The sequence below is a fragment of the Saccoglossus kowalevskii genome, chromosome 15, assembly GCF_978046115.1.
Source record: "Saccoglossus kowalevskii chromosome 15, keSacKowa6.1, whole genome shotgun sequence".
NCBI classification, from domain to species: domain Eukaryota; kingdom Metazoa; phylum Hemichordata; class Enteropneusta; family Harrimaniidae; genus Saccoglossus; species Saccoglossus kowalevskii.
The window spans coordinates 21,372,437-21,387,129 of record NC_140655.1 but is presented as its reverse complement, the minus strand read 5'-3'; the positions used below and the strand labels follow the sequence as shown (position 1 = coordinate 21,387,129).

Sequence of the window (14,693 nt, the reverse complement as noted above, 5' to 3'; positions counted from 1 at the left end):
TAATGCATTTACAGTTATTAGACTGTACCATTCAGATAATTAAAACGGGGAGATACGAGCATCTGGATTTTTGTGATCGTGAATTGTCGGGTTATGTGGTTATGGTTATATCAGGGGGAAATTCTTTCTCTCGGGTTCTCCACCCTTGTCAGGGGGGAATCTCGTCTCGTCTCTATATCTCGTCCCCTTGAGGTACGGGATCGGGGAAGTCACTTATACTTTACAGTCAAATAAGACACACACAACGAAATACGTTTCAGCTCTCGTCTTAGTCGGTCAATCGAGCACTCTATAAGACACAGCGCCCTGGGGAAAAGTCCCCAAGACTCTCTTAGACTGCGTCAACACTCGCCCCAAGGCTCTCCAGGACTGCCCTCGACTCTCAGACTGCGTCTATCGTGCTCTGCTCCCCAAGACCAACTCAAACTCTCTTTATTCATTTTCACAACTCTAACCACCGTCCACCGTGTTGAGGGACGGTGCTCTAACCAATTACAAAGCAGTACAAAGACTCTAGGGCGTAACCTTCAATCATAAAGCCAATCACACTAAGTACTGAATACGTCATATCTTTTGATTAATCGTTCACTACATTAATAACTATGGATACCAACTGTCAGAATCGCAACGGATATCTCGTAATTAGTTCCAAATCACTGAGCCAAGTTCCGTCCAAAACTTCAAATAGGCCTAAACGATGACAGACATAACACAGCAATTCGCTAATAATCAGCTAATTAAGTCGGTCAACAGATACGCAAAAAACAAATTCATGACAGTTTTGTGGTTATGTGGTTATGTGGTCGAGGAAGAAATTTTTGCACGACTTGCCAGGTTCTATGTCTGTAAAACAAAACGTTTAAAAAGTTATTTTCATAGGATAATGTGAAAGACTTTGCTAATTTTTTTTTGAAAAATATACGAAAAATAATTCACATTTTTTGGAAGTCTATTAGTGTATAGCATCGTTTGTATGAATATTGTTTATTATAAAGCTATGACTCGTAGGCCGAATAATTGGCTGGAACTATTTACTTGATTTGTTTTTGGTTGTCAATAGTTATGTCACTATCTACACTGTGTGGTGAATTCTAGTCTTACATAATTGTGCATATTAGATATGTGTGCATATTAATTAGATAGTCTTGCATATTTGTGCTTATTAGATAGTTTTGCATATTTGTACACATTAGATAGTCTTGTATATTAGTCTTGCATATGTGTGCATATTAGATATTTGTGCATATTAATTAGTCTTGCATATTTGTGCATATTAGTTATAGTCTTGCATATTTGTGCATATTAATTAGATAGTCTTGCATATTAATTAGACTTGCATATTTGTGCTATTAGAGTCTTGCATATTTGTGCATATTAATTACTCTTGCATATTTGTGCATATTAATTAGATAGTCTTGCATATTAATTAGTCTTGCATATTTGTGCATATTAGATAGTTTTGAATATTTGTGCATATTAGATAGTTTTGCATATTTGTGCACATTAGTTTTGTATATTAGTGTCGCATATTTGTGCATATTAGTCATGCATATTTGTGCATATTAATTAGATAGTCTTGCATATTAGTTAGACTTGCATATTTGTGCTATTAGATAGTCTTGCATATTTGTGCATATTAATTAGAGTCTTGCATATTCGTCTCGCATATTTGTGCAGTAGATATTTATGCATATTAGTCTTGCACATTTGTGCATATTAGACAGTCTTGCATATTTGTGCATATTAGATAGTTTTGCATATTTGTGCACATTAGTTTTGTATATTAGTTTCGCATATTTGTGCATATTAGATAGTCTTGCATATTTGTGCATATTAATTAGATAGTCTTGCATATTAATTAGTCTTGCATATTTGTGCTATCAGATAGTCTTGCATATTTGTGCATATTAATAAGATAATGGGATACTTCCTAATATGCTACTCAGAATGATGCATCTTCAAGAATCGAAAATGATTGCAACTACGAAATGAAACATATTTAATCATTGCTATATAAATATCACACACACAATGCACTTTCAACTACTGATAGTATTGCTAAATCTTTAATGTGAGAAAAAGTACTGTAAATGTGAAACAGATTAATCAAAATAAACAAGACTACTTGGACAAATGCTGGTCACTGACAACACTCTTTCTTTATCAATGAATGTCCAGTTCTCCAAAAATTATACAGCAAAAATGGCTATATTGTTAAAACACAATATTGCCTTCATTAAACAATAAATTCAATCTGCTTCCTTTTTGGGATGAATTTTTACAGGTTATAAGAACAGTGATTCCACACTCAAATATTAACAGATATGACAGCAGTTAGTCTGACAATGTTAAAAATCGGTTGTGATTACAAGTGAACATACAAATTTAACTGGATAGCATATCTCAAATACAATGGCTAACAAATTTACACATAGTACAGTAACAACAAATTATATAACAATAATTTATAAAAGGTAATGAAATATGAACTATAGCTAACAAACCATCTTATTTAAAATATGCAGTGTCGCATACAAACGTTTGCTCAGTTACAGTTACTTGGTTCGACCAGTTTTGAGATTAACCAAATGAAAAGCAGCCCCAGTCTTTCTGGAGCATATCCACTTTTTTTTCCTCAATCGATTGATGTGAAGTATGGTTCACTCGCAGTATCAATCAAGTACATGTAATTCATATTTATTTATTGAATTGATTTCTGAACTATAAGACGACGTCCAAACTGAATAGTCTAACAAAATCTGTTTCTTCATTTTAGTTGTTTCTGCACAGTACATCAGCTTCTTCTTATCCATGCTTGTATAACTATAGTTCGTTATTATAATATATCAATGGAGAGACATTTATAATTATTTGAATATTTCGAGCCCTGTAGTTTAATGTCCAATACCACTTAGCAGTTAATCTGGTTATGTTAATTAGCTAATTTGCATACTAATTACAATGCAACTATTCTGCTCATATGTTTAAATTTTTTATATACATTGTGGAGAAAGGGAAGGTTCGGGTCTTCTCAGTCACGGAAGTGAACACTGAAACAGACACGTCATGTAAACTAGAACTCAATTTTGTTTATTCTTCAACAACAACGTAATACAGATGTTAACTCATTAACAACTGGAAAGCAACTGCTCAAAACATACAATGTTGCCATAGATCGCGTCAAGTAACAATTTGTAGGGTGGGAGGCGTTCTCATTGCCAGATTACGAATGTGGTGTTTACACCGACGTTCAAAACAATATTGCCCAAATTAAAAACTGGGTGTGCTAGTTTCTCATAGTATTACATGCAAAAAATGAAATACGAAGAAAATATGGTTATGAATAAAAGATCAATAATTCAAATGAATCTCCCCACATACATACTGTAATTAAGATATTAAAGCATTTCCTAGCATATGTTGATTAAAAGTGAAAATTATTACCTTAATCAAATCACAGCACTCATACTCGCAAAATTAGCCATAACTGAAAAAGATTTACTTAAATTTATTTGTGGCCAATTTAGCCCACTGAATTTGTGTTGTGAGGCTCATGCCTGAAATACATATCACTGGTACAAGATACATTCCAAATAAACACATATTTATTGCATCTAAGAAATACAAGACGACACGAAATATTCCTTGATCACTGTACATTAGTATTTTTACAATATTTTTTTTTTGATATACACAGACTGACCAATAATGTGAGATAAAGAAGCAGCAGAATATTAAATAATAATATTAAGCTCAGATGTAAATAATCATAAATCTTTTTACAGGACCATTTTACCATCCACAATACTAACAGATCTGCCAAGTTTATATGATCTTTCGCAAGCTTCTGCCACCATGGAGCAGCGTACAGCTTCTTCACAGGACACCTCACACTTGTTGGACACACCTGCAAATATAATTTGAAATGTTAAGATTGAGGAATTCGTCAGGTCCAAGTTTAAAGTCTGATAGTAGAATATGAATATGGCTTAATATATGGCATGGATTCAGGAATGTGGTAGTCTATATGTCAAGGTTACTATGACAGTCACTTGAGACTTAACCTTTCTTTTCTCGCCTAGACCATCAGAATAGAAATGGTCAAATGGCCAATTCCCATCAAATAGCCACTTCCCATTTTAATTTCAATCCAAGATGGCTGCCAAAATAGTTGACCGATCAAAATTCTGAACGTTAGGTACACCAGTTCTTATAGTTTCCATTGTGCCTGGGAAGTTTCAGAAGTCTATGAACAATGGTACTCTTGGGTGAAATAGCGAAAAAACAAGTTTAACAAAAACAAACAAGAAATTATTTTTTGGATTTATCAGCTCCTCAAATTCTACTTGATCACAAAATTGAGCTGTTTTTATAGCAATTCCAGGCACTGATTTGACGCTGAAGTAGTGCTAGATGTTGATAACTTACTACAATAGGTTACACACTTTGTTTTCACATTTACATAAGTTGTAACTAGAAATATAAACATCGGCTGCAAATCAGAGGAATAATTGACAGATATTGCCCACAATGTTTTCTATTTTTGCTACAAAGTCAGGTACACCTAGACTTTGATGCGCGTCTGTCTTTCATTCACTTTTGGTCGGTCATCGTGTCGATTGCGTGTCTAGAAATCAGCATATGTCCAAGTTGTTTAAGCACCACAATGGAGAAGCAAAGAGTCAAATAACCAGTTGAAATGAGAACAAGAGTTGTCAATTTGTATTTTCGTGGACTGTCATTTGTTGAGATTGGAGATCGAAATGGTGTTTTAAAGCAGGCAGCTTATAATATCGTCAAACGGTTTGTTACCACCGAGAGTATCCTGCCAGGAAACTGAGAACGTTATAGACTATGTCGAATATTTTAAACCATTGCGACCGCGCATTTACGAACGGGAAATTCGAGAAAAACTACTTGTGTATGGCGGCAACCCTCCCTCGACGTGTGTTGCCAGTGATATTATTTGGTGGCACATCAACCTTTTGGTTCTCATCGTCGAGAACTAATAATCGAATAACACCCATTCTAATTATGTATTCAATTTCATTATTGATATACTTGATGAAGTCTCCAAAGGACATTTGTTGCAGGCAGCTTTCAGTTATATACATCGGCGTGATACGGATATTTCTATAGTAGGAATAATGCACTTTGATCAAGAATTCTGTCATGATCAGACGGTCAGCTGGTTCTGTAAAATAACGTTCTTTACAGTGCCACCACTTTATGCCCTCTCACTGAAATAACATGTGACGCAAATTGAAGTACGAAACTAAGTTGAGAGCCTCGATCGTTTATTGGAGGAGAAATTCAAAACTAATGTACCGCCACTTTTATGGGCGGAGCTTCCTTCCAGTGCGCTTCAAATTGCAGACATGCTGTCTGCATTATTTGTAACAACTTCTGTAAATTTGAAAACAAAGTGTGTAACCTATTGTAGTAAGTTATCAACATCTAGCACTACTTCAGCGTCAAATCAGTGCCTGGAATTGCTGTAAGTTCTCAAAAGTGTCATACATCTTATGGTTTAACACTAATTTAGAACAAACCATATTAGTGACAGTGAAAGAAAAAAAAACACTCCTAGACAATTACCTATACTAACAGCTCTGTCTGTCAGCTCTGATGGCAACAAAGCTAAAAACAGGGATAACAGTAACTAATGAACTAGAAACACCTCGAACGTTGTCACTATGATTTGAATTATAGTTACCATGACAACTTACCGGTTACAGTGTCCAAGAAGTGTTCTAATTCTTGTTGGTAGGCTTGTGCATATCTTTCTTTGAATGACGGCAGAATAGGATGCGAGGATTCCCCGCCGGTTCCATGACTAGACATATCACAAAACTTGGAATTATGATTCTGTACCATTCCTTTGTTGCCGAACACCTAATAATAAATTAGAATTGATTTAACTAATATATTTTTAGTGGTAAAAAACAGATGCAATGTAACGAGAAGTATGGAGAATAATGCCCATAGGAAAGACCCAGTTGTGTTACTATGTGTTGTTTTAGTACTTTCATCTTGAGGATGCTACTCAGCAAAAAATTTAGTACACAACATTGAAGGACAAAAAAAAAACACAATTCATTACAAATTTAAGGATCTTGTAACACCCCCTCCCGATAAAAAAACATTTTATGTGGGATTTAAGACTTTTCAAACAGCCAATGTATTTTCAGGTCCACAAAATGATGCAGCTCATCCGAGTTCTTTTTGCGTGTGTGTGTGTGTGTGTGGGGGGGGGGGGTTTAAGTTAATGAAGTCTTCAAAAGATTCTAACACCACTACAGTTAGTAGTGAAAATAATTGTTTTTTCATTAACACGAATTAATAGAATTATTTTCGATTAAATTATTATTGATTTTTTGGGATGAAAATAGATACCTCAAGCCTTTGATCATATCCATACGCAGCGAATCTGCTCAAATCAATGGTGCCTATGGCTCCACTTGCAAACTTCATTGTAATGGCGACTGTGTCAATATCGTCCATATCTGCAATATCGGGATTGAATGCGTGGCCTTGAGTATAAACGGTAGTTGGTGTATCTCCCATTATCCAACATATAACATCTATGTCATGCACAGCGCAATCATGGAATATACCACCTGTAATATAATAATGATGTATTTTCAAAATAAACATGCAGTCCATGTTACTACAAAAATAATGAACGACAACGCCACAATGGAGGAGTTGATTCTACGCGAGATAGTATGCGCTGCACATGCAAACATACTATTGATTAACTGTAAATCTAATATGGCATTCTGGGTAGTTCAATATTACGATATTTCACCAGTTGGGCACTGGGTCCACATCAGACGTTTGAAATGGCCAAAAGATTGGTCCCCCCCAAAAAATTCTGACCCCGAATTTTGCAAATTTTTTTTTTCAGCAATTAGTTGAAAGATTTTTTCCCTGCAAAAATAATACATATAACTTATGTGTACCAATATTAATACTATCAACTTATATCAATAATAAAAAAGACATGCATGGCACACTTCCTGTTAGTTATCAAACTTATGATATATAATTTTGTTTATAGTAATATAGCTCAAACATAAACATGTCAAAGATATTGATTCAGAAGCCGATGCTTGATTGATACTGAAATGATTGAAATTCAGTCGCCTTGTATATGATCGTCAAAGGAGTACTTGTCCATATTGAGAGATATTGCTGTGGAACAGCATTAATTAAAACAAAATAGCCACTAGTCGTCCATCTGTATATCTATAACATGATGTAGAATGAATATAAAATTTTTTTTAAGTCAAATCATTTCAGAGATACGACACTAGAACTGCATTCATTAAAACAAAATGGCTGCCAGTCACCCATTTTTCATCCGATCTGAAAAACAAAATGACATGCATTAAGGTCCCCTAATGTCCAACGTATGCACCAAGTTTCAACAAAATTCATCCATAAATGCTTTATTTTGATGACTTTTCAGCACAAAAACAGCCGCCATTCAGCCATCTTGAATCAGATCGTGAAATATGTATAATATTATGTATGATGTACGTGTTAAGTTTGAATGTAATCAGTCCAGGCATATCTAAGATATAGGTCGGGATGCACAGACGCACAGAGGTCAAACTATAATTTCCCGTTAATAAACTTCTACCAAACATCAATAGATTTTTCTAGAAATTACTCCAGACAGTTAATAATAGTTAGTCTCTACGTACCATTTGAGTACCATACAATTTGTATTGGAAGCCACACCCATTCTTTTTGAACAATTGAAAACCCAAATTTCACCATTTCTCATATGTGCAGATGCTCTAATAGAAGCCAAGTCCATTCTGATGCATTGTACCATTTTAAAAGAAGCCACAGCTTCTAGCTTTTAGATCACTCACTAAGAACACTTACCAGATAGTTTTAAAAATGATAATGGTGGTAATGGAGCATCGCGACTGATTGTCTTGATGTGTTGTATCTGTCCTACTACACCATTTCTGCTTTTTCGCTGGACCTGACGTACTCCTGGATCAAACCGTCTACAGACGAGAAAATTGCAAATTATTATCAAGCATGCTTAAAACTGTAGATAGCAACTTTAATATGTGATTTTCCATTCAACTACGAGATCTTGCGAGTTGTGTGAAAGACGTTTGCCTCAAAAATCAAACGATTTGATTTTGAGCTTGAATTTCTTTATTTCGTAGCTCACATCGAAAGGCCAATCTTTGACAGGGGAATATTGCGTTCAGATACCCTTACTTAATCAAAATTGACCATCATCAAATGTGTACAACACATTATTAAGCATGGTAATATCCATTAAAATACGTGTTTATTGAATTTCACACTATGTTTGTCGCCACTATGACACAATGACCTTTTTTGTCCTGTTTTTACATTTGATTTTATGCATAACACGGAATCTCACAGAGAATGGAAATTGGTCTATACATACATATAGCATCAAAAATAATAGAATTTACCTTTCCGTAAAAAAACTATCAGTACTTGTTCAAACATTCAAATTTGTTCTTATTTGGGGTAAAAACTACATCACCAACATTACACGATGGCAATATAATCACGTCATTGAAAATAAATGTTGCACGGCGCAAAATGTTTTTGTCGCCATTTTGGGAGATAAGCTCTCATCAAATTATTATATACCCTACACGTAGGCCTTTAAACTTGCGCAGACCAGCACAAAAATTAACAGTGCCACTACAGTTAGACATCTCACCTGTTGAATGCACACAGAAGGACTTTATTGTTCTTCTGTGCTTCCTCATAGCAGCTCTGTGTGCTAGCAATCGACTTACCAATCGGCTTCTCACAAAACACATGTTTACCTGAAAAAACGAAAGCAATCATTAGCATTTGAAATGTATGAATATACTAGTAGTTCTTAAAATATGAGAATTAGATGATCATTTTACAAATAAGTGATTATGGCTGATAACAGTGACCGTTAAAAAAACAGTTTGTAGATTAATAATTATTTAATGACGATCACAAAAACTAAACTTTACAATTGTTAATCTGACCCACCAGGAAATTGTCACTGATTTAAAATATTATGATTTTTTGGTGTACACTAAAAGCACTGACAACAAAATCACGTGGTTTACAGGATTTTTTTTTATTGACGGGTACCCGGTATACATAAAAAAAAAATTAAACCTATTAGAGAGCTGTTAATATAATGATATTTTAAGATTATCCCCTGATATATCACTTGTTTATTGAGCTGGGTTACACAATGCAACAGCGGACAAAAATGTTATTACTCTTCTTAGCTCCAAAATAAACATACAGTCGTCATTACAAGTTTTATTCGGGCAGAAATCATACTGGTTCTGTTACATGATTTGTTTTTCTCGGTGTACTGGTTGAACATAGAGCAAACATTATTGGTATTTCGCAAATAATAAACATATTCCACCTCGCAGATTATAAGCGTGAAATGGTGTGTATCTACTGGTATATGAATGCTTTTAATTAATGTTTTTATCAATCAATAAAACTCATGAATCAAATTATTGATTGCCTCAATCACTCAAGAGTTCAATGACCTGACATTTACTATTAAAACCTTAGAAGTTGACCATTAAAAACTATGAAGGTAAATTTAAACAAATCTTGAAGATAAAAAATTTACAGCAAGGTGAAGAAAATAAATAACTACACACATTTGAAATAAAAATGTTACAACATAATTCTGAAATAAAAAGCTGCTGTAAACAAAGTGAAAAAAAAAAGAATTCATGAGTTTTTAATGGTCAACCTCGTAAAACTAAAATTCATTAACGCATATAGTATATCTTAGCATTTTGACGATTTAACAACGAACATATATTGGTGAAGACAAAATGTCATGATTGACACCGACTTATTCATTTTCACAAAATTAATAATTTCATTTATTTGCTGAATTACAAAAGTTTTCATTCAATTAACACTGTTCACAGTAACGATTAATTCCCAAGCAGACGTTAATTATGTTCGGTCCTGATGGGGGAAGACTATTATTTTGGTGTCACCCTCCATATCTTTTACATAAAATTCACTATTTTCTACATGTTTGTATAGGTCATTGAAGTGGTTGTCCTTGCTTTTATCCATCTCTATCACACACACCCCTCCCCAAATACCTGGTGTAAACACTATTTGTGAATTATTTGCAAGGATTTATTTCAGTTTATTCCGCTAACAGTTAAATGCATTAAATTAAAACCCAGTGGATATTAAAATTTTACAATGAAGTGTATTGTCCCCTTTACAAACCAGTGAGAGTAAACCCAGTAAATATGCATGCAATATTTATTTTACTAAAATTAAGGTCTTTTTCTATTAAATATGAGCAAAATGTGATTTCTTTCTTTCAAAACAACTGTTGATTTAGAAATAAACTATTTTCTTAGAGCATAGGCCATTTTGGAACTTTTTCTATAAAAATGTTATTTCATGAAAACAATAACATGACACAGTCCCCGTCATTTTGTAATGTATTTTGGAGTGCATGTGTACTTATCTGTGTGTTGTACGTCTTGTGATACATGTACATCAAAGCAATCTCTATATATGTACATTGTGTATAACCTCAGACTAGTAATACAAATGTATTACTAGTCTGAGGTATAACATTTTAACTGCTCAATGAACACCTGAAACATTGTTTCACACAGGCTTGATATTATTGATGCTTGATTAGTTTAGACATGTTACTAATTAAACAAGAAAGCAATCAGGCAGCCATCTTGAATAAGATCATGAGACAAATGCATGTGCATATGTCAATTATCATGTCTGATGTAAGTGTAAAGTTTGAACTCCATTCATCCTGGCATGTCGGAAACATGAATCTGGAATTAGGAAGTCATTAAAACAAAATGGCCACCAGTCGGCCATTTTTAACCCGATCTGAAAAAATAAAATGACATGTGTTCAATATATGTAGCAAGTTTAAACTAAATCTGTCCATACAAGATTAAGATCCAGTTCCAGAATAACGAAAATGGCTGCTATTCGGCCATATTGCATGTGCGTATGACTGATAAAATGTCTGATGTACGTGTTAAAGTTTGAACTTGATCAGTGCATCTATGTTAGATACAAGTGGATGTGCATGCTATCAATCCATAAGTCCCTGTTTTCAGACTGCATCAAAACAGGAAATAATAATGGTATTTCTCGAAAGCACCCATAAGATTTCCTAACCATATGTATCTGAACAAAAGTTTGAGATATGAAAACACTTTTTTACCTTAAGAACCAATAGTATATAGCTAAAAAAAAATAATCCCCATTTTCATGGGTGATTGACACCCTTTTTTGTGTAAATAACCATAATTTATCAGCCATATGGTAAAAGTCTAGAAAATCTGGCAATAAGTTTTAATGGTAGCCATCTACTCGTATTGAATTTTCATCCTTTTACAGTACAGTGCCCTTTCTTCTAGCATTTAGTACCAAATAGAATTCTATGTAGTGTATGACCATTTTTGACATTCTCTAATGGGTTGTGGCACTGACATACGTGTATAGCAGTACTGAAGAGAGGGAGAGAGCAAAATTGCATGTTCAAACCCATGGCCAGGTACCACACTAATTGCTATGATACCATACTACACCTGCTTTTATTGAAGCCCGTATTATTGATTCATGCGTCCAAGTGGGTGTGCAGATAATAACTGCGTCAATACTGAAATTCAAGCAGAATATGTCATTAACGTGTTTCCCCCCCTCTCTGCCGGTGAATAAGATATTCCACTTTACCAGAGAATCTATAGCAAGAAACACCAATTTTTTTCTGATATTTCATGAACTGCTTCACACAAAATAAACTAAAATCAAACTTAACCAAGCTTGATAAAGTTTGGCTGAAAATTACACCAAGAATGATTATTAACGCCACCAGACAAAAATCCACCATAAACATGTACCTCATCCTCCAGCAAAATTAAAAGGAAGGAATAAAAAAACATGGCCACCAAGGAAAACAACATTTGCAATTAGTATTTCTAGAAATGTAAGTAATACATCTGGTTTAGTTTCGAAAGATTTGTTGGTGTTCGAACACACTACTTAAAACAAATACGATAACTAAAAATAAATTGTTGAACAATTTTGAATTTTTTTTATTTTTAGGGACGTTTTTTTTTAAACTAAACCACAATGCATCATGGCATCATGTATGAATTTGTGATAAAATTATGGAATCGCTTGTCACCAAAGTTGGCCTTTCTTTGGCTTTAAATACATTCCAAGGAAAAATATATTTTAACTTCAAGCATAACCGCAAACAATTAGGTATGTCTCAATAATATTAAAACAGTGTTATCATTTATATTAAAAACTTCATGCTTATATATTCTGTATTGTGCTTACAGGGTTTGGAAAATATGCTGGCCCAATGACTCAGATGAAATAACCACAAGTATTAAACTCAGTTGACCCGAAGGATCAATCACAACACTCGCAAAATAATGCATTCCACTAGTCCTAGTGTACTATTCAAATATTTTGCTTGTCATTTCATTAAAATGGAATGATGTAACAGGTCAAAACAAAAAGCCCGAAGGACATTATTTGAGAAGTTTTTGCTCCAATGTTAGGATTTCATGTCCTACTACTAGGTATGTTCTTCTTAATAGACGAATAAAAAAATGTTTTGGTTCCTATAACATGCTTTTCAAAAAATAAAGTAGGTTTTTTATTTTCATTTTTTTTTTATATAGTTTTTCTTTATTAACAACTGCGTTTTTTTTTTGTTCTTGCAAACAAGAACTGTTTTGCAGATATAAATGTCATATAAAATCAGGTTTAAAGTTGTTTCGAAGTTTAGCAAAGTTCAAGTTCTTTGATTCATTCAAAGCATTGCATAATTTTACAACATTTTTTTTGAACATGACCAAAAAAGTCTAGGCTCGGCCAGTGTAAAGACGGTAGGTTGGGATTATAGGAACCACACAATTTTTTTTCTCTGCCTCATACTAGTAGACAAATTATCAATTTTGACATTGTTTCTACTGTGGCATTTAATGAAACTAAATCATACATACCTGTTATCCTGCAAGACAAGATTTATTTCATTACCATGTATCACTCTGGTATCATTCAACATATATTTCTGTACTACATTATTTGCTTTTTCCACGTCCTCTTCAATAATCCATTTCAGAGCCACTCTATAGCTCGCTATTAAGTTTTCAAAATGAATGAGACCAGCGCGACCAAATCCAAATAAGGCTACATTGACTCTTCCGATAAACTGTGACATCTGAAACAAAGTTGACCAATAGTGTTTGTCACTATTAGAAGATTTTACTACAAACAGAATTTGATTACAAACAGCGCCACCTAGAGTCACATCTGAATCAGGTATTTAATGAATGTGATAATTGGGTTGAGCATGGTTGAGTGATGATGTGATAAGGGATAGCTATAAGAGAGGATGGCAGAAGTGAAAAAAAAATTGCAAGGAAAACAAATTCTGCAGCAATCAACAAAAAAGATATTTTACACAGTGGGAAAAAATAGAGTAAATCTATCATGGGAAATAGCAAATAATTAAGTGAGGGGAAAATTTTGAAAATTTTTTCTGTCATTGCCCCCCCAAGTTTATAATAGTCCACCCTTGAACCAACCAATCAACCATTAATATTTACCACTTTAAATCATTTCTGGTCTTCCCTTATATTAGGATGTCACACAGAATATTCAATCAACAATTCTACACTATAAACATGAAATTAGAAACTATGCAAGATGGTGATAAGATTATACAAATATTTGTTTTAAATTTTAGCTAAATTTTAGTCAGGATATTAGTCTTGCATATTTGTGCATATTAATTAGATAGTCTTGCATATTAATTAGACTTGCATATTTGTGCATATTAGATAGTTTTGCATATTTGTGCACATTAGTTTTGTATATTAGTTTCGCATATTAGATATTTGTGCATATTAGATAGTCTTGCATATTTGTGCATATTATTTAGATAGTCTTGTATATTAATTAGAATTGCATATTTGTGCTATTAGATAGTCTTGCATATTAATTAGTCTTGCATATTTGTGCATATTAATTAGATAGTCTTGCATATTAATTAGTCTCGCATGTTTGTGCATTAGATATTTGTGCATATTAGATAGTTTTGCATATTTGTGCACATTAGTTTTGTATATTAGTTTCGCATATTTGTGCATATTAGATATTTGTGCATATTAGATAGTCTTGCATATTTGTGCATATTAATTAGATAGTCTTGCATATTAATTAGAATTGCATATTTGTGCTATTAGATAGTCTTGCATATTTGTGCATATTAGTCTTGCATATTTGTGCATATTAATTAGATAGTCTTGCATATTAATTCGTCTCGCAAGTTTGTGCATTAGATATTTGTGCATATTAGTTTTGCACATTTGTGCATATTAGAGTCTTGCATATTTGTGCATATTAGAGTCTTGCATATTTGTGCATATTAGATAGTTTTGCATATTTGTGCACATTAGTTTTGTATATTAGTTTCGCATATTTGTGCATATTAGACAGTCTTGCATATTTGTGCATATTAATTAGATAGTCTTGCATATTAATTAGTCTTGCATATTTGTGCTATCAGATAGTCTTGCAAATTTGTGCATATTAATTAGATAGTCTTGCATATTTGTGCATAGTTATCAGATAATGGGATA

General features: G+C 33.4%; 1 protein-coding gene across 1 annotated transcript; it reads right to left on the bottom strand.

Moving 5' to 3' along the window:
- Window positions 1-3,069: 3,069 nt before the first annotated feature.
- On the bottom strand, window positions 3,070-13,387 carry LOC146734065 (uncharacterized). The gene is made up of 7 exons (XM_085490556.1): window positions 13,053-13,387; window positions 11,622-11,692; window positions 8,732-8,840; window positions 7,900-8,027; window positions 6,397-6,620; window positions 5,730-5,895; window positions 3,070-3,907 (listed from the first exon to the last, which is right to left on the bottom strand). Exons 1-7 carry the CDS (start codon window positions 13,268-13,270, stop codon window positions 3,780-3,782), a joined length of 1,044 nt encoding a protein of 347 aa, XP_085346682.1. The 5' UTR covers window positions 13,271-13,387; the 3' UTR covers window positions 3,070-3,779.
- Between the last annotated feature and the right edge of the window lie 1,306 nt (window positions 13,388-14,693).

What these genes read in the sequence shown, in the direction of transcription:
- LOC146734065 (XM_085490556.1), bottom strand. Translation starts at nt 13,270, where the DNA reads ATGTCACAGTTTATCGGAAGAGTCAATGTAGCCTTATTTGGATTTGGT. An exon ending in CTTGTCTTGCAGGATAACAG is followed by an intron (nt 11,693 to 13,052) that starts GTATGTATGATT and finishes CTTGAATTTCAG; the next exon opens with TATTGACGCAGTTATTATCT. An exon ending in ACGGGCTTCAATAAAAGCAG is followed by an intron (nt 8,841 to 11,621) that starts GTGTAGTATGGT and finishes TCGTTTTTTCAG; the next exon opens with GTAAACATGTGTTTTGTGAG.